The sequence below is a fragment of the Tyto alba genome, unplaced genomic scaffold (genome assembly GCF_018691265.1).
Source record: "Tyto alba isolate M040663 unplaced genomic scaffold, T.alba_DEE_v4.0 Super-Scaffold_16, whole genome shotgun sequence".
NCBI lineage: Eukaryota > Metazoa > Chordata > Aves > Strigiformes > Tytonidae > Tyto > Tyto alba.
In genome coordinates, this window is record NW_024881278.1 from 4,100,513 (window position 1) to 4,127,978 (window position 27,466).

The following is a 27,466-nucleotide window of genomic DNA, read 5'->3' on the forward strand; positions in this document are numbered from 1 at the left end:
ATGTCTGGAAAACCAGTTTGTATTGCTGATTTTGAAGAGTATGCTAAAAAGTTTCTCCCCAAATCAGTGTATGATTATTACCGATCTGGAGCAGATGACCAGGAAACGCTAGCAGACAACGTAGCAGCATTTTCAAGGTAGGAGGATGATTTAAGGCTGGAGTGGGAGGTAGGGGGTGTAAATTCTGCTTTATTAGTAGATGTGATACAATATTAGATTTTTCTGTGTGAAAAAAAAACCCTCATTTTTTCTGCAACTTTTTTAGCAAAAAGACTCTCAAATAATAAATTTTCAGAACAACTCTTTCTCCCCTTTCACCTCTCCACCTGACATTTTCTCTCAAAAGCAGTCCCTAAAATCCATTAACGTATTTTTAGCTTCACTTGCGTTTTGTTTCGTTACCATAAATTCTCTAAAGAGTCCATCACCTCCAATATTTAATCAGTTGATGAAACTAATTTCTACATTTTGGGCTAGAATGCTGGCAAGGGATTCTTGTAGCAGGGGTTGTACCTTTTATGATGTCCTGAGTCAGTTTTGCCTTTTGCTTGTTTTTCCTGAACTGAGTTACACAGCCTTCCCTGCTAAGTGCACGTGCAGCATTGCTGGATGAGAGCCGCGTGGCCTCGCAGAAAGGAGTTGTGTATCCTGGCTCTGGAGCGAGTGTGAAAGCCAGGGCTCAGTCCTGGGTGGCCAAGCTGTGCTCGGGACATTTCCAGCACAAGGTCAGCACTTCACTGGGAAATATTGTAAATTATAAGTACTGTTATAAACCAGTTTTGACTTGGATTGGCCCCCCTGAACTGTTGTCAAAACCTGTATTGGGGCACCCCTTTGTCTCAGAAGTCGAAGGTCAAGACTAAGTTGGTGTTTGCTGTCAGATTGGGTGGAAGAGTGGTAAAATGCACGTCAAGTCAGTTGGTTCCCCATTCCCTGAATCTCTGCTGCCGCTCTGCCTGCGGAGCATCAGCCTGAGCACTGCAGAGGAAAGGCGGCAGCTGGAGGCTGACGGACTCAGCCCGGCTGAACCCAGCTGAACTGCTTAAACCGCTGGTGGCTTCTCTTTCCTCTGGGTGCGGTGTTGGTGCAGGCATTTAACCCCCCTGCACTTGTCTCTGCTGAATTCTAAAGGCTTTGTCTTAAATCCCACTGAGTCTAACAAACCAAACCAACATTTTTTCCAATTTATCTTTAGTCTTTCTCCCTCCCTGCTTTGCCTTTCTGCTGTGGAGCAGCAATCCTACTTACTGCTCCCGTTGCCTTTCCACGGGCTATGAGCAGTTCAGCTGGAAATCCCATGCAGCTTGAAGGCGGTAGGAAACTCAGTGCTCATTTACTTAGTGGGATCTCAAAGGTCTGATCTCAGAAATTGGATCAGAACTTTAATTTTAGGGACACATATAGAAAAGCTTTATAATGCCAGGAGAAGTAGAAAACTAACGTCCACTGTGATCACTTACTTCAGACCTCTTACCTCCACGCAGAAGCCCCCATCACAGACTGGGAATCCCCTTGTGCTTGGGGCTGATCAAACACAAGCCGAGGACTGTTCTGGTTCTAAGGAGTGAGTAGGAGCAGGAGGTGATGTAGTAGGGCTCACCTAATATTTATTTTTTTAGTTTTGTTTTTTTTTTTAATGCTTCCAGATGCTATGGTGTTATTTGCCTTCATAAAAACAAAATGAGATGTTAAGGAAAGGACACTCAAAGGAAGCGCTTGGAGGCTGTAGAAGTGGTGAAGCTTTTATTCCTAACTTCTAGAGCTAATCATGATCAAGCAAAGGTTGGATCTAATCTGCCTGGAGCCAGACTAACAAAAAGCTGAGTATGTACACTTGCTGTTTTGGTATTAGCGGAGCTAGATGTTAGTGGTGAGATAAGAGCAGCTCTGCTCTGAAGCTGTTTCCTGCTGCAGGGGCAAATTCCTCTGATAAGACGACCTCCTCGCATTGGTCTGGTCACCTGTGGGGTTCAGGCTCACCTCCTCTTTCCTGCCATCTTCCATCATATTTTCAATAAGAGCCTCCAGTTTTAGGCATTCACAGCTGCGGAGCTTGCAGGCAGCCTGGAACTGAAGGAGGTATTAATTAGCAATGCCTTAAACAGTATGAGATATTAAAAAAAAAGTAAATTAAATTTGCCAGGTCCTGCTGTGGCTAAAGGCCCTTAATGCTTGGTTCCTGTGCCTCAGCAGTAAAGGTACAAAGGGGATGGAAGCTGTGTTTCTGTCTTTGCTCCCCCTCCGTTTGTATATTTGTCTTAAAGAAAACAAGATCTAATTTCCAGAGTAGCTTTAGGCCATTTAACTGTCTTCCAAAATGGAAGTTGATAAAAATCGAAAAGACTTGACAATGGGATTTATTCCATTAAATCATCAAACCACAGAACTTGTTGACAGCCAGAGAGGCCATGGGCCAGAAATGTTGAAGTCAAAGCTGTGTTTGTTACCTTTCCATCACTCTACATCTACGTCTCTTTCTGGCTGTCCACCTGTCGTGGTTTAAGCCTGGTTGGCAGCCTAATGCCATGCAGCAGCTCTCTCTCTCCTTTCTCTTCCAGCAATAAGAAGGGACAGATGAGCCAGGCTTGTGGTTCGAGATAGGACTGGGATGGGGAAAAAATCCCCCTTTATGGTCATGAGCAAAAGGCAGACTCGTTAGGGGAAGAAAAAAGAAAACATACATTTATTACAGACACTAATAATAACACTTAACAGAGTAGGACAGTGAGAAGCATTGCCATATCTTGAGAACACCTTCCCCCCACCCCTCCCTTCTTCCCGGGCTCAGCTCTGCTCCCAATATCTCTACCTCCTCCCCCAGTGGCGCAGGGGCAGGGAATGGGGGGTGCAGTCAGCGCTGCCACTTCCCTTATCTTCGGTGGGGGGAGCTTCCAGAACTTCTTTCCCCCTGCTCCATCGTGGTCCCCCTCTCACAGCAGACAGTCCTCCACAAACTTTCTCAGACATGAGTCCCTCCTATGGGCAGCAGTGTTCCCCACACTGCTCCGTCATGGGTCACTAACTTCCTCTGACTGGATTCTCTCCCACAGCTGCAGCCCTTCCCGAGCTGCTCCGGCGTGGGACTCCCCCTCATGCTGCAATCCTCCCAGCGCTGAATTACAGTAGTGGGGCTGCCTTTTCCCACAAGACCCCGGCCTTCTTCGGGCACAGCACCTTGATCAGACGGGTGGAAGCCACAGGCCATAAATCAGTGTCTGCTCCACCGTAGATCTTCATGGGTGGCAGGGGGGGCCGCCCTGCCGTCTCCCCACAGGATACAGGGGGGTCTCTGCTCCAGCACACCTCCCCCCTCCTTTCTTCCTCCGTTCCTCCACTGACCTTGGTGTTCACGCAACTGCAGCAGCTCCTCCTCACAAGTCCCACTGCTCCTCACCACGTCCCTTCTTAAATACGTTATCGCAGAGGTGCAGCTGATGGGCTCAGTTTTGGTGCAGAGGTGGAGCTGCCTTGGAGCTGGGGGAGCTTCGAGAAGCTTCTCACAGGGGGCTGCCCCTATAGCCCCCTCCCCTGCCACCAAAAAAACTCCACCACTCACTCAGAGCCAGGATACCACCAAAGCACGGAAAAGAGTGGTGATGTGCTGACAGTCACCCAGCAGGAGAGCTGGGGTTAAAGCCTGAAGTCCATTTCCCCTGGTAAGACACGTGGTCCCCTCCTTTCTGGCCACCGCGAGGCTGGAGTCACCTCCTGGGGCTTGCCAGCTTTACCTGTGTGAAGTGGAAAGGATGCCAGACTGGAGCACAGATACAATGATTTACAGCTTCACGACCACATCTGGGCTTTTTATCTGTCCATAACAAGACGGAGATGACAGTAAAAGTGGTCAGAGTTTAAAATAGCACTTCTGTAGCACAGAAAAAAGCTAAGTTAATTCTCAACACTTGTAGTGCCTTCCAGTCTATTTGCAAACAGAATAATTTTCATTAAGCACTGTGAACTTGCTGCCTGCAGCCAGCTGGACTTTCCTCTCTGCAGAGGCGAGCCCCTTAGAGGGCCGTTGAAGCTTTTTGGAGGCAGGTTGAGCACAGGGCTCCATGGGCTTGATCTCAATAGCTACAGCGGTTCCCACTTGTTGCTGCTGAGGGACAACACGTGGGGGTGGACTCTTATTTTCTTAGCACATGGGGTGTTGTCATTAATAGTTTGTTAGACTGTGTTTGCAATGGCTTCTTGGCAACGCGTCTAGAAAAGGTAAAAACCTGGTATAAAGACTTCACAGTATTTTGGTTTATCAGACCTGATTGACACATGCAACTTCAAATTTTGTTTTGTTCTAATATTTATTTATTTATTTATTTTTCTTTGATGCTGTTGGGAGAAGCGTGGCCTAATTGTTAGGGATGCAAGACTGCTTCTCGCTCCGACTCTCACACAGTCCTTGTGTCTCCCTGAGCATGTTACTGGTTTTCTCCCTGTTCTGGAGTGCAGCTGGTGGGTAAATATAAAGTAAGATGGACTTTACTCCCCTGAGCCACAAAGATCACAAGACTTTATGGAAGAAAGGAGTACATTCAGCTTCATTTCATTTTGATTTCCACTCTCAGAAGCTGCAGGGTTCAGCCTGATTAAAAACATTTACAGTTTATTTAAATATTTATAGATATATTTATAAATGTTTATGTTTAAATGGAAGAGAAGAAAGCATGAAACTGAACAAGAAGCATGAATTGTTAGCCCACACCTTTGTGGTGCAACATTATGTGGGTGGGTGAGACTGCTGGGACAGATTGTATTTAAAAAAAAAAACAGTGTTGGGTTTGTCTGAGAGCTCTTTACTTTTTTTTTTTTTTTTTGACAACTGAATGGTTGCATTTATGGAGATATAAGTAGATTATTATTAAGGGCTAATCTAACCAAGGAATGGTAGTTTTGACGGGTGCTGCAATACCTTTGGAATGGCCCGTGCAATTTTTTGGAGCAGCGCAATCCATAGTCATTAGATCATAAAATGAATCTCCTGGCATTTTGGCAGCACAGGAGCTTACAGTACTTCAGACCTATAATCAGATACCAGAGTATAAAATGTCTCCAAAAGGCCAGCGTTTAAGATGAGGTTAACATGAGGTATGGTGACTCTGACTCTCCTCTAGCTTCCAGTTTTTCTGGGATTGAGGTTGGAGTGGAGAACCAGAGCTTGTGTTCAACATCAGCGTGTTCCTGCTGAGGCCGGATAATTATTTTTTATTCATGGTTTTCAAATGATGTGGATATGACTTTGGCATAAGTGAGGCATTAAGGCCACAGATGATGATTTGGGATGTCAGAGCGTACGTTACTCCCTATGGCATGTGACTGCAAACACCTTGCATTTGCTCTGCATCGCAAAACACCGTGTGTCCTTCCAGCACCGTCGTCTGGTGATCAAATTCACTCTCAAGTTGTCAAGGAACCAAGGGGCCTGAATAAAAATTAGATTTTTATGACAAGGTCAGCATGCCTTTAGCTTGATGGCATTCAAGAAATCAATCTGAAATCTCCCCTTTCAGCATTTTAATGAAGGGGGACGTCTGTGTGTGTAGGAACACGTTTCTGCTAATCCGCCGTGACACGTTCTGCCACTGACTCCCCGGCGGCCTTTGGAGAAGATGTGTTTTGTTGTCGTCTACAAGGAACAACAGTCGTTTGTTTATCAGCGACAACATCAATATGTATTTTCTGCAAAGATATCGTCATTTTGTAGCTAGGTGTTAAGGGTGTTAAATTGGCTGGGCCCGTAAGTAATTTAAATATTGGTTAAAAAAAGCAAGGTTGAGAGTGTGGTTGGGGTCAAACAATCATGTGAAGTTGCAGGGGACAGAAAAAGAAAGGAATGTTTGTAATAATAAGTTAGTTACACTTCTGCAATGTCTTTCACCTCAAATTCACAGAGTGCTGTGGAAAGAGTCACTGTGTGGATGGCAAGACACCCTGGGAGAGAAAATGGGTTTTCCTCAAGCAAAAGCAGCTGTTCTGCACAGCTTGCACAGTCTTGCACAGCACTAGCACCTGCCCCTTGTGATGGGAAATGGAGCTGTAGGGGACGTTAAGGGAGCAAAGGGGGTTGGAATTGGGATGGAAAGTGCCTGAACGCTGTGTCTTTCCCAAAGTGTGCATGAAGGGATTATTTAGCATGGACTTGGAAGGGAAACAAGAGCTGCCTCAAAGTGTGTTGCAGTTTGAAAAATTCAGCATTTTTCACAGCTGAAAATGAGTGGGGGAAGACAGCGAGTGCTTCCCTCTTAACCAACTGCAAGCTAATTTACATTCTGAAATTCTTGAGCTTGGAGGGAAAAAGGAAAAAAAAAAAAAACAAACCACACTAATCCCCCCTCCTTTCTTTTCATCCTTCTTTCAAAACAGAATTTAGCTGAAGTTGACTAAATTGAGAGTGCTCGCTGCCTGCCCCGCTGTGGCATCTCCTCTCTTCCAGCTAGGAAGAAAGATGTATTTGCTTGCAATTGATGACTGCAGCATGTGAGTGTGGACTTGGCTGGAAAAAAATGTGCGTGATGAGAAGATGAATAAAAAAAATATACAGGGTTTTTGCAAAATATTCGGGAAATCTTCTCACTCAAAAACTTGGAGGAAGCAGATGGTGTGTGGCAGTCTAATGAATGCACGCTCTGGTTACTGGGAAATGCTGCTCTTGGGTTTTTCTTGCTGTTGTTAAGGGCATTTCCCTATGGTTTGTCCAGAAAACATCTCACTTCAAGTATCTGGCAAAATCGCAGCTGAAAATACTCATGTTTCCAAAGCAAGATCAGGTTTTATTTAAAGTATAATACTGAGATAGTGATCCCTTTTGTTTTTTTTTTTTTTTTGTGGGACCCAGTAAATACTCAGTTATGAATATTGACTTGATGTTGGTCTAGAGGGTGTGACTTGATAAGGTGTGAGGGGAAGAGAAGCCACAGAAGACACTGGAAGATTCATTTACATTTGAAGTCTGGGGCTAATGAGCCTGAGAACCCCAAAAAGCTCATGGATGGAGTAATTTGATGATATATAAAGGTGAGTGGGAAGGAGGATGTTTGTCACTGCTTGAAACAGCATCATTTTTCTTGAATACACTGTTGGGAGGATTTTTGCTCTTTCTGTTTTTTTTTTTCCCAGTTAAGAGCACTATGGAAATGTTGGTACTTTAGGACTGACCCTCACGCCTGTGATGGCAGTGATTTGCACCAGGTAAAAATCTGACAGGTCTGGGACAGCAGAGAAACTAGGAGGCTGGGGAAGAAGGAGATACCTCTCATCCTTATGCTTTTGAGTTTGAGTGTAAAAATGAGCAAGATTATTAAAGGATTTTTGTTTTCTTCATATTTACTGGGAAAAGATGGCTCAGAGCTGGGAGAAAGCTTTTGGAATGAGGATTAGGAAGAAAGGGGGAGGAAAGAGTCGTGTTTTCTTTGTCCCACCCTCAGCCCATCCTCCCCTGAAAAATAACAAATGGATACAATAGCATGAAAACAAGTTGGAGGAGACATACTTACAGTGTGTGTCTTGGCATTGAATAATGCAGCTGACACCCACTACCACACGTCTCCTTCCAAGCATCATAACTATCTTTCTCCTCCCTGGGGAGCGCTTCCTGGAGAGCTGGCACAGTCCCCTGATCTAGGGCTTCAGAAATTTGGGTCTTGTCCTGGCTCTGTCCCAGGCTTCCTCTGGAAATATCTTATGATCTTCCTATAAAATGAAGAGATTGTCTTTTTTTTTTTTTTTTTTTTTTTTTTTTTCCCTAACCTGTCAGCTTAATAAGCAAGGTCAAGCTGATCACTGCTTGCTGTCAGAGCATAGTCTGAGGGTAACAGTGGCTCTGGTTGCTACCTCCATGCTCATAATAATAATATCAGTCTCAGACATTCTAGTGCTGAGTCAGGTTCAGCAGCACTAGAGCTTAACTTTTTAATTCTTTTCTGTAATTCAATACCCATCCTAGTCCTCTCAGAGAGAGGGAAGCCTTAGGGAGAGAGTGATGTGTACCCTACTCCCACTTGTAGCGGGGGTCTGGTCTGACTGGGCGCGCACCCGTGTTGAGAGGCAGCCCCCACTAATGTATACCTTCTCGTGGCTTGTAGTAACAGGGGCTGCCCTGCAACGTCGCCCGGGTGGTGGGAAAAGTCCAATTTCTCAGGTACCCCCGTGAATGCGGCTCTATTCATAAAGGTTTGGATACTGTGGTGGTATCTAGTTGACCCCAGCAGAGGGATCGCGATACTGTTGTGCTGCTGTTGTGGTGGTGGTGGGGAAAAGATACTTTTCTGTGTGTGCACTCCAGCCTGAGTGCAATAAATTGTAGTTTCAGATTAACTGTGTTTTAGTTTGCTCTGTTTTGGAGGCGGCTTCCATTTGTACCTGAGCTGAAGACCCCAGTGGAGAATAAAGCCCAGCTCTGGGCTGACGTGGTTTCTGGTGGACGTGCTGAAGGCAAAGCAGGGTTGGGAACAGCTGAGCAGACGCTGGGCCACATCATTCAAGGACTAGACCATAATTTGCCCTATTGTGAAAGCAGTTGTGCTACTCTGCACCAAATTACAGTGGCTGCATTTGGTATTTTCCTGGAGGCCCGGAGTCCCTGCAGTACGATGGGCTGCAGCTGTAGTCCCAGGGACTATGTGTGGCACAGGGGCTGGTGACTGCTTGGGGCCAGGACTCCTCTGAGCAAAGTGACCCAGCCTCTGTGCTAGCAGAGATTTCCACACCCCCACGAGCTGAAGAAAGCCAGAGCAGCCATTCTGCCCACCCGCTGCCCACGTGGCAGCTTGTTTCTGTGTAGTCTCGCTGCAGAGACCTGTAGCACAGGGACAGGCCTAAGCATGCTGGCCAGGCTAGTTTTAATCCAAAAATCCATTGTCCTTTGGCTCCCTAATCCATGGAAGAAATAACCAAAGGGGGCTGATGATGTCTTCTCTTCTCACACACCCTCTGTTGTCCAGTTCTGCCCCAAGGCTTCCAAGGAGGCTGAGACTCACCCTGAACCTTGTTCTTTTGCACCTACTGTCTTTTCTTTCAAATGATACCCACTAATAATGTTCAAAGGCTCTTCGGCTCTCTCACCCTCCATGGACTTTGGTCCCTCCTTGCCTGCTCCCCCCTGGCATTGTTCATTTTGTGAGTCCTGCTGCAGCTCTGGGTCATGCAATGAGGTTCTGCTCCAGCCCCAAGACAGCTTTCACCGTGTTTCTCCCGACAGCAGGAAAACTCACTCTTGCCCATTAGGAACTGTAAATAACCCCGATGACGCAGGCTTTTTATTCTCTTTACTTGTCTCTGCCTAGATGGAAGCTGTACCCCCGGGTGCTCAGGGATGTGTCGGCGATGGACCTGTCAACCTCAGTTTTGGGACAGAAAATCAGCATGCCAGTCTGCGTTGGAGCCACCGCTATGCAGCGCATGGCTCATGCCGACGGAGAGACGGCCACTGCTAAAGGTGAACCCTGCAAAGTACCCCCCGCCGTGAGCTAGAGATGAGCAGGGTAATAGTGTGCCTGCTGCCTGTGAAGCCCAGCTTGATTGCCCGCTCTTGATGCTGTGGCCAGAATGGGTTTGAGTTGCTGCTCAGAGTAATCTGGTTTATTTTCGGTTTTGTTTTTCACGGTTTTCCTCCACCTGTTTTGTGTGCGGGTTCTCCCTCGCTATGAAGCAGGGATGAGAAATGCAGTATGTAAGAAGGGAATCATTTGTAACAAATACAAAATCGAAAACTATCTATCTTTCTATACATTCTAGAAATATAACTACAGATATTGTCACGGCAACATTCTTTCTGTTACGGAACTGCTTCTAGAAATTCAGAAGCCTTTGCCTGTCTGTGAAAAATACTTGTTTTGAAGAGAGCTCTTTGAGAGCATCCCAGGGAGCCAGTGAGAATAAGGGCCCCTCTGGGTTAGATGCTGCACAAAGATGTTACCAGCATGGAGGCTGCAGCCTTAAAAGGCTGTGAGAAATGGGATGTTAACCAGAATTCAGATGTGAAATGGTTTCTTGCTCCTTTAACCCGAGCTGCAGGATGACACAAAATTTGAGAAGGAGGTCACACAGTGTGTCTGTTGCATACAAACAGCACTGGACTGTGTGTTTCAGTGTTCTAGCACTGAATGAAAAAGGAGGCAAAACCTAAATAGGCAATATTAAAACCAAACCAAAAGAAAATAATCTTGTGCATGGTTGAGGATTCATCTAGCATCCATCCAACAGTGTTTCCATGACCAATGCAGCAAATGTTAATGTGACGTGAGCCTAATTACCTGCCCTGCAGTGGGAGTTGGTCTCAGTTCTCATGAAAAAGCCACGTTGCTGTGATGTGCACCGTGATGGGCTGCAGCACAGATCCAGCAGCAATCTCTGTAAAAGCAGATTTCTGCAATTTTATAGTATGTTTGGGGATACATTTTTGGGGTTTTTTCTTTTTTTTTTTTCCTCATTCCCAAGCGATTTATTAGGAAGCCAAAGCTTTTATGCCTATTGTACGTGCGGGCATGTTCCACACGATGGAGCTCGAATACCTTGAATTGGTTTGTGAAGTGGCGTCTGGTGGGACGCCTTGATGCTGTCCCGATCTTTGGCAGCTCTTGCGGATTATTTCTGGCCCAGGTTATGTTGGAAGGAAATTCTGAAGCATTCTACTGTTAAATGCAAACATATTAATGCAATGTTAAGAGAGAGATTAGAAACACACAAAATTCAGGATGTTCCCGAGCGAAAATCCCCACTGATGTTACGGCCTGGCCACATTTTAAGGCATAAATCTGTAATTGCATGTAAAGTTGAGTGGTACAATAAGGCTGACTACCAGGGATGAGTTATGGTTGTGGTAGATAACTTAATTTTGAAATTTCCTGACTTTTGTGCGCTTACAATTTTGAACTTTAACATATGATTATTGCATTTAGTGTTCTTGGATCTTCAAGCTAGGAAATCTTGGTGTACTGGCAATGGTTTGAATGTGCGGCCAGATAAACATATCCATGGGAATTGGTAAATTTTTCATCACTTTCAAAGGAGAAAATCACACCCTCTGTATTGCATTAGTGTTTCTTGTAGAAAAAAAACGGCCTTGGGTTTGTGTTCTGTTAGAGGTGGAGTGGGGCATTCAGTGCCAAGGTTTTCGTTTGACCTTATAAGATGACAGGGATTAGCTGTAAAGTACTCCTTTGGCTTAAAGGTTCCCTTAAACTTGGGACATTTGGGATCAGGGGGTTTGATACATCCAACTTCTGTTAAACTCTGAGATACCTCCAAAATATAAGTGAGCAGATTGTTGGTTGCTTTAAATCCGCTTTTGTTTCAGCTGCATCGATTTACGCAAGCCAAGAAAGTCTGATCCAAAGCCTTGTGGCTTTTGCAAAGCCTGGCATACTTTGTAAACTTAACTTTTGGCTCAGGTGCATAGGATGCCACTTACGGGGTGGTGCCTCTGCTGTTGGGACAACCCTTGAGAAGCACGGTGTGGGAAGTGGTGGGGTGTGCCTGGCTCGTGTCGGGGGGCATGGCAGCTGCCCAAGGCAGCACCCATGTGTGCGGGCACCGCTCAGCAGCGCCACAAACCCCTCCTCTGCCTGGTCGGGGTTCAACCCCAAGACATAGTCTTGAGTTCACACCATCCTTACCTGCAGAGCAGGGTGGTGCAGGTAACAGTAGCAACTCCTTCCCCTCCCTTTTTGTATTTTGAGCGCAATGTTGGGTCCTGCCAAGGAATTCCCTTGAGACATCATTTTGCTCTTCCAGCAGGTTTGCCCTCACGTCGTAAATGTCTTCTCTAGGGAACAAGGGCATGTCATGGTGTCTCTTGTTGGGTAAAACTCCCTGCCCTCCCAACCCCTTGCTTTGGGGCTTCTCAGAGTTTTGGGAGCTGCTGCTGCTCCTCAAGGGATGCTCTCATACAGCAACCAAGCTGGTGGAAATGAGCATGTGTCTTACCCAAAATAGGTCAAAGTCTGGCAGCTTGCCTGAAACACACCTTCATTGTCAATCCTGTTTCAATAATAAAGGATTTTTTTTTTGGAGAAAGGTTCAATTGTAACTTTAAAAGTTGCTGGTGACAGGCCATCTGACACAACGTAAGTTATTCCAAAGGTTAACTAACCCCACTCTGAGCAGAATAAGCTATAATCATGGTCAAAACTTGTACAGCTTCAAATCCAGATGTTGGATTTACTTACACTTCTGTTAGCTAGACTTTAAAAATAAATAAAAATATATATATTTAAAATAAATAAAAAAAATTGTCCATATAGGCTGCAATAAGGTTGCTCCTCAGTTTCCTCTGATATGTCTAAATGGACCTGGAGTCCTTCCTTATAGAGAAAGCCGTCTTGTCCTTGAAACATTTTCATGGACCTTGGCAGTTGTCCCAGTTTTCCCAGGTCTTTCTTCAAGTATGTTCCCTAGCATTTTAGTTGTAGTTCACCAGTGTATGTGGCCGTTTTCCAAATAATGGATTTTTCTGTTCAGTAGAAACCGAAAAATTGGGAGGAAAATTGTTTTGGATTAACTGAAATGTTTAATTTGATCCAAACCAGAATGTTTTATTTCATTTTCCTACTAGCTAATGTTTTTAGCCATAGTTCTGTTTTGAAACAAAAGTGTTAGCTCAGAAGAAAACATTTCCATTTTGAAAATATCAACGCATGACATTTTGACTTAGGTGAATTTTTCTCATCTTTCCTACTCCAATTTCAACCTCCTTCACTAAAAATATTTGCCAAATTTGATGAATAATCGTAGCCACCATTAAAGAGCAAAAGGCTCTTCTCTAAATACTTTTTAACAGAACTTTTCTGGTTCTACATGATTTTTTTTCTTCTGCTTGTCCACCAGAAGATTCACTATTCCTTCATGCCAAGACATTCATTTGCCATCCTGACCTCAGGCTGTGCTTGCAAACCAGCATGATCCCCGTGCTGTTTCCCTGACAGCACAGCACTACTGGTGCTCATGTAAATAGGACCCACTTTCAAGTACATTGAAACAAAATCTCGTGCACCATCCAGCTGCTGAGTAAGAAATAACAATTTTTTGAAACCTTAATTGATCCTAAACAGATATGTAGCATTGTTTTATTGAGGTTTCTATTCTGTTTATACTTCTGCTCTCTTACTGGCCAATTACCTTACATTCTCTTGTTTTAGCCCAGAATGGGTATTGCAATACCTGACTTTTCTGACTGGTTGAAAGTCAGACTGAACAGCTTGACTGTTTTCTTACCCAGATCTTTTGAAAACTTTGAATGCTAGTTGTTCAGATCTGATGAGTTTATGTTTACCCTCTGCAATTGCTCTCAAACAACTTCCTGGGTTACTGCTGACGCAAGAAGGGTTTCACCATCACCTGCGATGTGACTGAACCGTTTGCTTTGCCAAATAGAGAATAGGAACATTGACTGAAAAGATATTTTTTTTCTCCCTTGTTGTAGCTGAGTTACTGGCAGCAATATCATTTCCACTAGGGAGGGAGCAACACCTTGGTTCCTCCAGCTCTTAACAGACTTCTGTCATGCTATTTGTTTGTTTTGATGCTGCTGAGCATCTTCTGAATTCAGGTTCCTTGTGCTCATCAGACATGCCCATCATTGTGAAGGAGGGATTTCACAATTGTTGCTTTTTATGCTCAGCCACAGTGAAAATAACAGGACTTTGTACCCATCTTTTACCTGTTACCTATGTGGTGTTCCAAAAAAAAAAAAAAAAAAAAAAAAAGATATGTTACTTTTGAGGTATGGCTGCTCCAGAGTCACTGAGAGGACAATATTCATGCAGGACAACATCAACATGGCCTGGACTGACCTGGCCATGACTCCCCCCCCCCTCGCAGACTGGCACGGCCAGGGGACTTTCTGGTGTAAGTATGGGCAGGCAATGTGGCATGACAGCCCTCCTAGACCAGCCAGACCCATTTTGGCCACGTGTATTTTTCCCTGCCGCTTCCAGTCTTCCTGCACAGCTGACAAAATGCGTTGTGTCAACAAAATTATCGTAGGCACAATTCGTACGCAGCGTTTTGTAAGTGGTAAATGAGGTAAGGCTGGGCAGGGGATTTCTCAGCCAAGTGTGTTTTGTCAAGAGAGTAATGTTAAGTACTTTAAACAATTCTGTTTCTTAGGAGATGCAGCTCCAAGAACATAGCTACTTCTCTTGAGAAATACCACCCTGCAAAAAGGACACTGTGTTGATCTCAAGTAATGTCCTCTGCCCCCTAAACTGGGGACACTGGATTCACTGGTGGATTCGGGGAAAAATGACCACATTGCTGTAGTTTGGCTGCCGTGCTTCAGAGATGCCCCTAAAAGGGAAACAATGGGAATTTGCACAGCTAGTGAAAAATAGCAAGTTCCTATTCCCATACAAGGTAACCCTAACAAAATATACAAGCTTCTACTGGGCTCTTCTCCAGTGTCCTCCCGTGAAGTATCTTGCCCCTGGGTTGCCCACAGGGTCAAACTCCATACCCTTCCCAAACCACTTAATGAAGTGATGTCCCATCAGAGTGGGGAAGGAGACTCTGAGGTTTCAGGATGAAAAAGGGGCTAAAAACTGCTACTGCTCTGTTCTCTTGCGGACTTCTTGAGTGGGTCCTGTCCCATGGTCAGCCTCAGTTTGTTGCTATGTAAAATACTTCACCTGAGTTCCCCATGAATGAGGAAAGCCCCATTTTACAGAGGTTTATGCCCCTTGGTGAGGAGGTATGTCCTTGCTTGTGGCTTCCCCGGGCTAAGTACAAGCAGGTAACGGTGGGGCTGAGAACCTTGTAAACATTCAAAGCATCTGTGGAGCAAAGGCTGTGATGTTTCCTAGGCACCCCACTGTACCCCCAATTCTAGTTGCATTTGGCCCTGAAACAAGGTGGAGTACAAACAAGGCTTTAATGTCCTGGTATCAAAATTCCCCAGGCTCCTGTGTGTGGCTGATGCCGTGCTCTCTGCACTGTCAGTGACCTCGATGGCAGTGTGTACAAAGGTAAATGTAGGCTTTGGGCAATGCTCAGGATTACAAGAAGACCTGGGGAAAAAAAAAAAAATACTAAAAGCAATCTGAAATGGCATGAGGAAAGGCTGGTTTACAAAAATCTGATGTTTAAACTCTGGCAAATGTCACATGTTGCTGCAAGAGTGTCCTGTGGGAATATGGATCTAGTAGTACTGATTTGTAATAATAAATAGAGGTATGTGCAGCACCCCAAAATTGAAGTGTAAAATATACTTGTTGGAGGAAATGAACTGCTTCTGTTTTCTTCAACTGCAGTTAAATGTGCAAGAAGTGGGAGTATATTTTTAGCAAACCCTGATTTGAGGTAGGAAAAAAAAAAAAAAAAAAAAAGAAACCTGGAAACACTTCAGGACTATGTATCATATCATTTTGAATGTCTAGAAAATTGTCAAATTAAGCTTTAAAATGGTGAAGATAAAGCACAGATCAACCAAAACAGGAACTTGGAATCTCTAAAACTTTGAAAAATTTTGTGTGTGTGAGCTTTGCTTTTGACCATGCAGATCTAAAATACAGGTGTTCAGCTGGTGCTTTACTAAAGAGTTCTTCACTTTACAGGGCAGAAGAGGGGAACTTTGTGAGTATGCCTTCATGGAAATGTTGTAACCCGGTTTGGGGGAGTTGAACTCTGATTGAAGCAAACTGTTTAAATCTAATCTTAAATAAGATGAAAGCACTATTTTCTCTATTGCTATGTATGCAGATAAGTTGAAAGGATATGGTGGTATTTTGTGTTTTAAATCTTCTATTCACAAAATATATTTTATTGTGCAGTTTAATTTTATTTTTTACTTTTGCAACTATTCTTGTGTCCGTAGGGCTGTAGAGGTAGGCTAGAGAGTGAAACAAAGAATGGAAATAAATGGATACCTAAAGCCAGATTGAACCATAACATTTACATTTTTCCCTTATCTGATCTGAGGGTTTTGCAATTGCTGGGTTAGCAACTCTCCCTCTCATTCATGAACTTGTGTCTGACAGAGCACCAGGGCTGTGGATCCCTTGTTTCTTATCATCATTTATTGGACTTGATTTGGCAAATCACTATGGCATTTGTGATAACCCACCACAGCTGATTTTAACAAGAATTTAGACATTCAGTATTCACGGGTTCTTCAGAAGAAACTAATTTCTAGGCACTTAATCTCTGAAAGAAAATTATTTTCAGTAATTTTAAGGGGAGAAATGAAATGGCTACAATGCAGAGAGTTTTGGGTCATTGCTACTGTACTTCCAATGATTGAAAGCTGCCTGGTGGCCCTGGGAGGGTGTGACCAATTTGTTTGAATAAGCTGTTCATAAGTTTTCCACTCTTAGAGACTTGTAATCCTTATTTAATAAAATGTTGTCATAAAGACCACTTTTTAATTCCTCGATGGGCTGGAGATGACGTTTTTGAAACAGAGGTCCATTTACATTAAAAATATGCATACTGCGGTAGACCAAGAAAAATAAGGCTTTATATAATATCTTTGAGTTTTACAGTGTGTTTTCCTTTATTTTACATTAAGTGACAGATTACTCCAAAAAGAATAAGTGATAGATTCATAAAAGTATAATTGTATGAGGTTAGCTGGTTTGTAGTGCAGCCCGGGTTGGAAATCACCCCCGGGAGGACAGCAGGCACAGAGCCTCCGGCTGCTTGATCCCATCTGGGATTGTTCAGTGACATTTCACTTTGGGGCTGCCCACACCTCGGGGGTGATTTCTTTCCACAGCTTTTTGAAGGTAAAGGAGGAGAGGCCAAAACCACATTGGGTATGGGCACCCATCCCTTTGGCCTCAGTGGAGACTTTGGACACCACTTGTCTGTTGTACCTGCTCATCTTTGTATTTACTTTTGGGGTGTTCTGGGTGGGGACTGTCGCTTGGGATGTGTTTCTGACACTCTCAGTGAGATCAGAACTTCTACTTTTTCTCGGTAGAAGTGTCAAGCTTTATGCTTGGGATCACACAATGGATGTGGGGTTCCTCTCCTTCAGGCCATGAGACAGGCAGCCAAAGAGTTCAAGCACAGAACAGTGGAGCTTCCCTCTCAAGTCTTTAATAGAGGTTGTCTGCTGCACTGTGTCCTTCTGGTTTATTACCCCCAAAGTACTCTGTAAGGGATGACAACAGGCATTTACTAGAAGAGCACTTCAAGAAACATAGGTTTAATGCTAGTGAACATTCTGGGGGTGGGAGAAAGCAGCCAAAATGCCATGATCAAAATGCTCAAGGGAGTGTGCGTGGCAGTGGTGAGGAGGACTGAAGAGCAATGCTGAGAACGACAGACCCAAACCACCATTCTACAGCAGTGTGGCAGTGTTCAAAAAGTTGGAAGCCTTTAATGTATCTGTTTGTTTGTTTGTTTTGTTTTAGATTGTTTAAATCTGTGCATGTGTGCGTATGACCTTAGATGCATGTGCCAACATTTCTGACAAGTGGTAGCCAGACGCTGGGGGCTTACAAACAGGCTTCCCACAGGATAAAGATTTATTAGTATGGGTTAGGCATAGTTTGATTATAATATCTTTTTATTTCCAGTATTGGATGAGGGCTCATCCCAAATAGTGTGTAGACAGCAGTCACCAGAAATTTTTCTATAAACACAGAGAATAAGCCAGAGAGCACTCGCAATGCCCCACTGCTGTAACTGCTATAGCATAGCATTCCCTGGAAGGCTGAAAAGGCGTTAGCACTGAGGGAAGGCAGTATGGAGTTACGTGCACTGACACACTCTGGTGAGCCAACTGCTCCTGTTTAGAGAAGTCTCTGGTTTGGATAATCTCAAATATACTCTTGTGTTCCTCCAGCCTGCCAGACAATGGGGACAGGGATGATGCTGAGCTCCTGGGCCACATCTTCCATTGAAGAAGTGGCTGAAGCAGCTCCAGCTGGCCTTCACTGGCTGCAGCTTTACGTGTACAAGGACCGGGAGGTTACCAGATCCCTCGTGAGGCGTGCGGAGAGAGCGGGCTACAAAGGGATCTTCGTGACGGTGGACACGCCGTACCTCGGCAGGCGCATCGACGACGTGCGCAACAAGTTCCAGCTTCCTCCCCACCTCAGGTAGATGCCCGCTGGTGGGATGGGGGGGGGGGGGGGGGTTGTGCAGCAGTGCCGTGGTCACCACGAAGTGCTGTGAGAGACTTCTGTCTCTGACACGAGGAATTTCTTCTAGGTCCCGCACGCTGCACGGGGCCATAAAGCTGAGGAACTGAGCACATATTTCTTGCTGTGCTTGGGCTACGATCTGCTTTGGGTCAAAACTAAGCTTTCTCAGCTCTTTGCAGACTGTGAAGGACACTGTGTGCCAGGCAACATGAGGCTCCAGACGGATGAAGTTAGAGAGGTGGGGCCTTTCTTTGTACATCTGACAATATATCCTTGGATGTCTTCAAAACTCAGCTGGACGCAGCCCTGTGCAACCTGCTCTGCCTTTGCACACGGCCCCAGCTGCAGAGCTGGCTGTGCTCTGAACGGGGGCCTGGACTAGGTGGACCAAAGCTCCCTCCTTCCAACCGATGTTATGGTCCCGTCTATGTTATCCCAAGACACTCCACTGGGTCCAGGGTCGTGTTGCTACTGACCACAGAGCCCTTTTCCACACAACTTTGACTCTTCTTTTACTCAAATACAGAAACACACAAGTATCAGTCTTTCTAAATTCTCCATTAGGGCAATTTCTACTTCCGTGTTTGTTTTGGGACATTTTCTGTATCTCAGAAGAATTTGTGGCCTCATGATTGACTTCAGCACCAATCCTAGTTCCTTCCTACTGCAGAGCCTATGCAGCATTTAATTTTAACAGAGATATCCAGTGGTGGTGTAAGGGCATTGATTTCACTAGCTCTTGGAAATATAAACTGGTAGACTCCAGAGACCATCCTGATAATAAGCATATGCTGAAGTGCTGGCACAGTGTTAGCAGCCAAGGACTGCCTGGAAGAGTATTTAGTGGATGTGGTATCCAGAACTTAGGTTTGCAAAATGGAGGTAAAAATCTTGTGAGTAGATCTTGGTAGTGACCATAGTCTGTCATGGCATGTATTAAGACTACCATGTTTGCTCTTCTTTAGAGCCTGGAAATTAACACAAAAATGAGGGGGAAAAAAAAAAAAAAAAAAAAAAAAAAAGAGAAAAGAAGTGTAGCTGAATGAATTTTGAAGCAGATTAACTTTGATTTGAGTTCTGGGTAAAAGCTAGTTTTGAATATTATCAGTGCATCTGAAGTGTTCTTCCTCTGTCTCCTAAGACTATTATGCCATACTATGTCCATACCACATGTAACATGTACATAGCAAGAAATAGAATATCACATCTTGAGGTCTTTCTTCTTTTTCATCATATTCAAATTGAAGGTAAGCCATGGGACTGTGCAATTAATCTGATTCTTCACCTCTCAGGCAAAATAACCTCTAGGGCTCGGAGTGTTTGATCTCCCCCATACACTTTTATTTGAAGCTAATAGATGATATGATGAAGGTTGACAGATCAACCTTAACTCTGCCCATGATTTAAAGTACAATTTTATGAAGAAAGCACCAGAAAACTCTGTATACTGCCCTGTATATCAATCCTGCTATAGAGATGTGATTGACAAAATATTATCAATACATACTGTTAATTTATCTAAAAATAAAAATTCTTTTAAATAGCTTTTTTTTTTTTTTTTTTTTTTCTTTTTTAGGGATAGTAACATTTTAGAGCCTGGGGTTAAAGAGTTTTTGAATGTGAGTCAAATAAACCAAAAATATTTGAGGAAAGCGATAGAGCATTTCTGAAACACTTTGACCCCACCTGACCAAACTGTAACAAGTCTTTGAGCGAACCATATGAAATAATACAAAGTTACAATAATCTTAAAGGTTCAAATTAATCATTTCAGATTTCAGAATGACACTTGGACAGTGTTTTGTTGAAGAGTCAGTGGTGAAACTCTCCTAGCGCCGAGCTCTGCTCAGTTATGTGATAACTTTTTCTTGGCTTCAAGTTTTCAACAAAGTTTCAAAGCAACAACAAGGTGGCATTGTGCTCAGAAATGTATGTAAGGCAACATTCATTCAAGTGTTGATCTGCATTTCACTGGCCAAGAAAAACAACAGTTATTTATATAATCTTATCCATGGTTCTGTTTTTCTCTGGGTACCCCACCCTCCACAAACCAACAGCTGAAAGGCTGGATCTTGCTGAGAGCCTGCTCCTTTCTCATTTTCTTCTGGGCTTGGAACTGAACAAAAAAGCCATGTGAAATGCTGCTTGTTGCAGGCATGAAATGAACAGTGAAACAAGCCGGTTTCTGTGCAAAAAACCCCAGTGCATTTCCCAAAATGTGAAATATGAGTAAAAAATAGTGCCATGTGGAATGCGACGCAGTTTCCGAAGAACAGAGCAATCAGCTTCGTGCGGGACGTGGGTATCCTTGGTGGTACTGGTGTCGCCCATGGTGGTTTAATGCCTGTGAGCACTCGGGGCTGCTTCAACTTTCTGATACAAGCACAGCCTGAATTTCTCTATTTGCCCTCCTCTCCCCTTCCCCTGATTTGTCTAGTAAGTCTGTGAACTCTTCAGTTCAGGGGCTGTCACTTACGATTCAGTTCCTAGAACCTGTGAGATTGTTTTGGTGCTAAAGAACAAACAATGGCTAATGTTTTCATATGAACTTACTTCTCCCCCCAGCCTTACATATTACAAGGAGACATACAAAAAAAAGACACAAGGTGAACTGGCTTCATGTTGGTCTTGTGGGACAGATGCAAATTCTGAATTCTTTGCAAGGTTTCATTCAGGTCAATCTAACACACTGAGCTTAACAACATTTCACTTCTTTCTTCTCCCCTGCCAATTACATGATTCCCTATTCCTCCAGTATCTGAATTCCCTGGGTTTGAGAGAGGGAAAAAAAAAAAAAAAAGCAAACCTAAACCCAAATTTGCTGCGTGATAGCTAAGGGGATTTTTGCTGTTAAGTAAAGGTACATCTCTTGACTTTAGTGGGTCCTGGGTTGGGTCAAGCAAGACTGATGCTCTCTTCTCACATCCAACCTGTACCACTCTAGGGTCTGAAAGTCCCACAGCCTCAGATGCATTTAACCTCACAGTGCTGCTGGCAGATACTGCTGTTCCTATTTTATGGTGGAAAAGTGAGGCAAAAGGAGTGGTGAAGTGTTGTGTCCGAAGTCACATGGGAGGTCTATGGAAGGACAGATGCTTGAGCCCAAATTAGTGGTCTCACTGCTGGGTTCTCCTCCTGATTAAGGATTTGATGCTGAACATTTAGATTTTGGAGTTTTTCCAATTTATTTTGAAATAACTAGGACTGTTGACTTGGGCCAGAGAAAGTTGCACCAATGTTATCAAATGCTTTGCCAGCCAAAGGGTTTGGCTTGCTAAGGACTGAGATCTGACATGCTGGGATAGGCTTTTTTGCTCCTGCCCTGCAGTACAGCAAAGACTTAACACAGTTATATCGACTGCTGGCATTTGGGACTGATTCATGGCTACAATGAATCTTTCTTGGACTATTTCTTTATGTCTTTTTGTTGTTTTAGATTAAAAAACTTCTCGAGCAGTGACCTGGCATTCTCCTCAGGGAAAGACTTTGGCGAAAATAGCGGACTGGCTGTGTATGTAGCTGAGGCGATTGATGCAAGCGTCAACTGGGAGGACATCAAATGGCTTCGAGGGCTGACCTCACTGCCCATCGTCGCGAAAGGAATCCTCAGGGGTGTGTAGCTCTGCCGCTTCCCCTGGGGGAGGTGAGGCGTCTGTTCTCGCAGAGGCACCAGGGAAAGAAAAGGGCTTGTGCTGGGGAAACTTCTGTAGTATTGCATAGAATTGCATTACTTTGGGACAGCAAGCATCTGCTTCGCTGCTATGGAACGGGGTGGGATGCACGTGCATGTTTCTGCGGTGTGCTAGGCAGGGAAGATTTGCCAAAACAGAGCCAAAAACAATCAAAGGGAAATCAAACCTTCTCTTTGTGCATGGTTAGGAACCCAGCAACCAAGACACTTGCAGAAGCAGCTGCTTAAATAAGTACCTGGAGCTGCCAGGTGGTTTGTGTGGCTGTGCTGCAAGGGGAGTTTACCCTGATGTTGGGTAGGTAGGAATCAGAGCCGCTGGACACGAGTCAGCTGGGAGGCTTGGGTCGCAGCAGTTAGAGCTGAAATCAGACGCAGCCAGGGAGGCTGGACCTGCTCTGTTCCTTGTGCCTGTAAAGGCTAACTCTCATCCGAGTTGTACGCTACTTAAAGGAAAGCTGGATTTCCATCCTGTCAGAAGAGCACTGAGCACAGTGAAGTGGTGTCATTAAGTACGGATTATTACTGTAATCATGCCGATAATCTTGGCTTGGAGAAAATCATTTAGCAAAATAATTTCTTAGTGATGAGCTGTGGGATGTGGTGGAGAAAATAAAGGCTAGCAACCAAAGTGGCTGCTAATCCAAAGTGGTAAAATGCTCTGCTCCAAAATTTCAAATTACTTTTCTGGTCTTATTGCTTAAAGATAAAACTTTTTTCTGTGTTGAGGTGGGGCTTTGGAAGGATGAAGCCTTAAGGTGGTTTTGCATTAACTGGTAATGTTTTTTTTAGTGATGCCAAAATTGCCTTCATCATGGTGTCAATAAGCTCCCAGTTATGGGAGGGTGTATCCTGTATATTTTTATTTTATTTTATTTTATTTTTTTCTTCCTAGCTGATGATGCTAAAGAAGCTGTAAAGATTGGGGTAAATGGTATCCTGGTGTCAAATCATGGAGCACGACAGCTTGATGGGGTCCCTGCAACAGTAAGTATGGGTACCAATATGCACCACTAGTCTGGTTTTCTCTACCTTTTGGCTTCTTGTTTGCTTCCTCTGAAGACATGGCAGCTGGACGAAAAACCTGTAAATGAGTGTGTTATATGCCTTAACCCATGAGCAGTAATCTCTCTCCACTCCTCTATGTATGTCACATCATACTCTGAGTTAGACACAGCTTTCCCTTAGTCAGATCAAACAAAAAGCAGAGGAGGGTTTATGTGTGCCTGTTTTTTTCAAGCTACCTGGGCACTCTGTCCTTGGCTGCAGCACCCTGCATGGAAATCAAGGAGAGCAATTTCAGATAGCATATTGTTGTCAGTTAAATGTTTAGAAATTGTAAAGTCTTTAAGAAATTTTTTCCAGTCTTCTCTTTTATTTCTCCCTTCTCATCCTTTTTTTTTGGAAACCCCCCTGTTGCCATTTGCAGTTCACTGAAGGTTGTACTAGAGTTGTTTTTCCCTTTTAATATTCTTCAGAGAGTTCTGAAAAATTAGAGTTGCAGAACAGCTACAGGCAGAATGAAACTCTCCGTTTTTCTCCTTTCAAACATTTTCACCTTTGGAAAAGGTACAGAGTGTTTAAATTACACTTTTTTTTCCTTTTTCCTTTTCCTTGTCGTGCTACCCTGCGCCTTTTCCAAAGTTGAAAGGGATTTGAGAAGTTCTCAACTGGCAAAAAGAAAGAAGTAAAGGAAAATGAAAAAGTATGTGTTCAGGCTGAAGGAAACCCCCCAAAATTCCAGTCATCACTCATCTTGCTTCATTTGGTGTGGGAAAGCTGTGCAAGTAAAAAGAGAATGAAAGGGAGGAGAATCAAAGCCCAGTTGTGACTGTTTCACTATTCCTAATGTGTCCCTGATGATAAACCTCCTGTTTTCCATGATGAGTCTCTGAAAGGAGAGGGGGACAGGTAAGCCTTCTTCCACTGCAGAGCTCCTTACCTGCTGAACTCTGCCGTCCCACCGGCATGTCCCCCCGTCCCCTGGAGCACTTCTGCTCTCTGTTCCTCTCCTCAGGGGCAGGCAAGGATTTCCCCAGCCGAGTTCGTTTACCCACTGATTTTCTGAGGCCTTTACATGGCTTCATTGGTCTCCTGGTTGTGTTGGTTGGTCCTTCACCAGTTGAGCCCTGCCCTGGTGAGCCGAGTACCAGCACAGATGGTTTTCTAAATGAAGTCGAGGAATTATTCTCTGAGATGCTCTTGCCTGACTGTCTCCAGGTATTCCCGGGGACTGGTAGGAAGAAGAGCACCTGATGTCAGGATTTCTCCAGTTTCAAAAGAGAAACTGAGAGTTTTCTTTTTCCAATGTGATTTTGTGCTGTTGGAGAGTGTGCATCCACCCAGTTTTAGACACCTTAAGGGGAACTGAATTTTCAGAGTGTGGCTGCCTAATACTTCCGAAATAAATTTTATTTCTGTCCTCTTTATCTTCTTGTCACCTTTTGAGAATGTATTCCTCAATCTCAGTAAGAGTATTTGAAAATATTGGGCAAGTCTGTGTGAGGTGATCCAACAAGAAGAATGTATGAAAGTATTGAAATCATCATTCTGAGAAATGAGAAAGCTCAAGAACTATGAATTAATTTTTTTACTAACCACGGTAGTACAGAAATTAAAGTTGCAAACTACTTGTTATGAGTTATTCCTTTGCAACACCACAGTACAGAGGAGAAGGCACTAGAAGCTGATGTATTCACTGGATTTCATCGTACAAAGAACTGCATTTCATAATGCAGTTTTCATAACATAAATATCTGTGTCGGATCATGCTAAATGTTTCTGTTTTAGAAACATAATAATTTGCTTTAATTTCATGGGTTTTCAGAACGTGAGCTGAACCCTAGCTGGTTAATATTTCTAGAGTCTAGTTACACACTGAGGAAATCTATGTTTTAATTATGGTTTGCATCATACTTTAGTTATTATAGCACTTCAGTGTTGGTACAGTTTGTCAGGATGTAGAAAGCGGTCTCTGTATATGGAAATAGATCCAAAATATGTTTGGCAAGAGAGCAAAACCAAAGAGAGGGGAAAAAATCAAAGCAAGTGCCAAACTTCAAGAAAATTTTAATCCAAATCTAAAAACAAACTGTACTTTCAAGTTTTTCCCCCATCTCCTCGTCATTTTTTATCCATTAGAAAGGAAATGAATTACATCCGTATTTGAAAGATATGAATTCGTGTGCCTTTTGTCTTACTACCACACACTGTTTCCAGTCTCCTTAGTACTTGGCTTCCAGTTTTGTGCCTTTCCTGATTTTCATGAATAGAAACTATTTAGGCATTATAGGAATGATTGTTCTGTAATTAATGTTTGAGGCTTGAATTCAGGGGGCTCATCTGATCTCTTTGTTGGGACCTCCTGCATGGTGTGGACATGTTACTTAACTCCCCGGTGTTACTTACTTGTAACTTAGGAACAGTAAAACCCTTTTCCCTCTTACCTTTATCACTGGTGTAGGGGATAATTAGAGCTTTGTAAAAGTAACATGTACATGCACTAAAAGAAAACATTTCCCATGTTAATCAAAACTTGGAGGAAAGCTGATTTTTTTCCCATAGGAAGCTGTTTCCTCTACAATTATTCATGTAATCAGGATGCATTTTTCAAAAGGAAAAAAAATATAAATTAAAATGTCTGCCTCTGGACTCCTGGATGCTAACTGGCCCTTAGTATAAAAGAATTATAAATTCAAACAAGAAGCAGAAGATGGTTATTTAAAAAGTGACAGCGATTCAATTTCATCCCCAAACCAGTGAATACTGGAAGTTTTGGGGGGGTATTATCAAGGAAAGGCTTCCTCTGTGCTTGCTGTTTCTTATATTTTTTCAGAAGTATCTGATAGTGGCTTCTGTCGGATACATGTGATGGAATCAGATGGCCGTTTTGTGTGGTCCTGCTGATTCTTATTCTATTTATGTGACTCTCCAAATACATTTGACCTTTTTATGTATCTGCTAACATGCTAAGTCACTGTTGTTTTTCAATACAAAGCTGTGTAATTTGTGCATACACTTAGGCATGTGATTGCTCAATTAGCTGCTTTAAAGCTTGGATCCTATATGTAAGAATTCATTCAAAAAATAAATAGGGTTACAGAAACAGACAAGTTGTATTCCTGGTTTCACTCTTGTAGATTGATGTCTTGCCTGAAATTGTTGAGGCTGTGGAGGGGAAGGCAGAGGTGTTCCTAGATGGTGGTGTAAGAAAAGGCACAGACATTCTCAAAGCATTAGCTCTTGGTGCCAGAGCTGTATTCATCGGAAGACCTCTCATCTGGGGCTTGGTTTATCAAGTAAGTTACAAAAAAAGCTCAAATTTCTCTTTTTAGATACTTAGACTCACTGCTTAGGCTTAGTGTATGCGTGTATGTGTACATGTGTGCACACAGGGGTGTGTGTGAAGGTATCTGAGTGTGCCTGTATGTATCCAGACCATCTAATCTAAAATTTGCGATGACAAGTACTCGGGAGTTATGGCTGTGCTTAGAACTTTGTTGGCACATGTGTACGTCTGTGTCTACACACATGAGCTATATGTACACATAATAGTACATATTGTCTCCTGATCTCCCAGGGTGAAGAAGGAGCAAAAGAGGTTCTCCAGATGCTGAAGGAAGAGTTTCGCCTGGCAATGGCACTGACAGGTGAGACATCAACGTTTCTTTTTAGCAATAGCCACCTCTGTCTCGCATTTCCTCATAGCTTTCATTTGCTCTTGGCAATATGTTATTGTAACCTAGAGAAGGGAGATGGAAATGTTTGCAATATAAACAGATTAGGCTATGGAGAGAAGGGAAAAGGATTTGTTGTTATCCCTGTCTTATAGATAGGGAACTGAGTAGATGAAATAAAAATAAGTAAAAATGTTTTCTGCAAGGAGAATAAATCAGTAGAAAAGTAATGGCAAATATTTGGTCACTAAGGGGTGGATTTTATCTGACAGAATGTAGATTTCTATGGGATAGAAAAAGAAAAGACTTAGAATGGGATAGAAAATCCAGTCTTTCAACTAATGTGTAACTTTTCCTCCAGGATGCCGGAGAGTAGAAGAAATTGGCAGGACACTGATACGAAGACCTCAAGTACTGTTTTCCAGGATTTAAGTCTAAAGGCTATTGCCTCATGTGTTTCAGGCTGTACAAAAGAGTGCTACCAGACAAAAAGCAATTGCGTTTGCTCTCTGGGCCTCATCCTGCAGTCCTGACTGGGAAGGGGTGATCTGTAGGAGATCACATTTTGAAGAAAATACTTGAATCAAACTTTATAGGTGTTCCCATATTCTCCTGGGCTCTTAAGGAAAGCTGCTCTACTGGGAATTGTGATTAGAGATGGGCTTTTATACAAGACCAACATAAAAACTTGGAGGGGTTTTGCAACAAATGCTAATGTTACCTTAGGTGCCTGGAAGTTGCTTAGCTGTTGAGATGAAACTATGAACAGAAATGTTTTGATAGCAAACAGCTATCAAAATTCAGAAATTTAAAATCTAAAAGATACTTCTTGCTCACTGTTTAGAGAAAGCGCATTGTACTTCACAGAGATTAAATCTTGCTTTCTTATGAACATAGTGCCATTTCCCTAGCAACTATGTGTTATTCCTTTATAAGCATGTGGGCTTGTAGCATGTAGCTCAGGGGACTCATATTTGTAAAGAAATGAACAGAAAAGAGAAATTGGGGAAGTTCTGCTGTTT

The 27,466-nt window shown here is 43.3% G+C and overlaps 1 protein-coding gene across 1 annotated transcript; it reads left to right on the plus strand.

Moving 5' to 3' along the window:
* HAO1 (hydroxyacid oxidase 1) lies at positions 1-27,142 on the plus strand. Its single transcript, XM_032989500.2, has 8 exons — positions 1-137; positions 9,279-9,430; positions 17,780-18,035; positions 21,517-21,692; positions 22,664-22,755; positions 25,908-26,066; positions 26,348-26,417; positions 26,806-27,142. The coding sequence occupies exons 1-8, from the start codon at positions 1-3 to the stop codon at positions 26,874-26,876; spliced, it is 1,113 nt and encodes a 370-aa protein (XP_032845391.1). The 3' UTR covers positions 26,877-27,142.
* Positions 27,143-27,466: the final 324 nt, after the last annotated feature.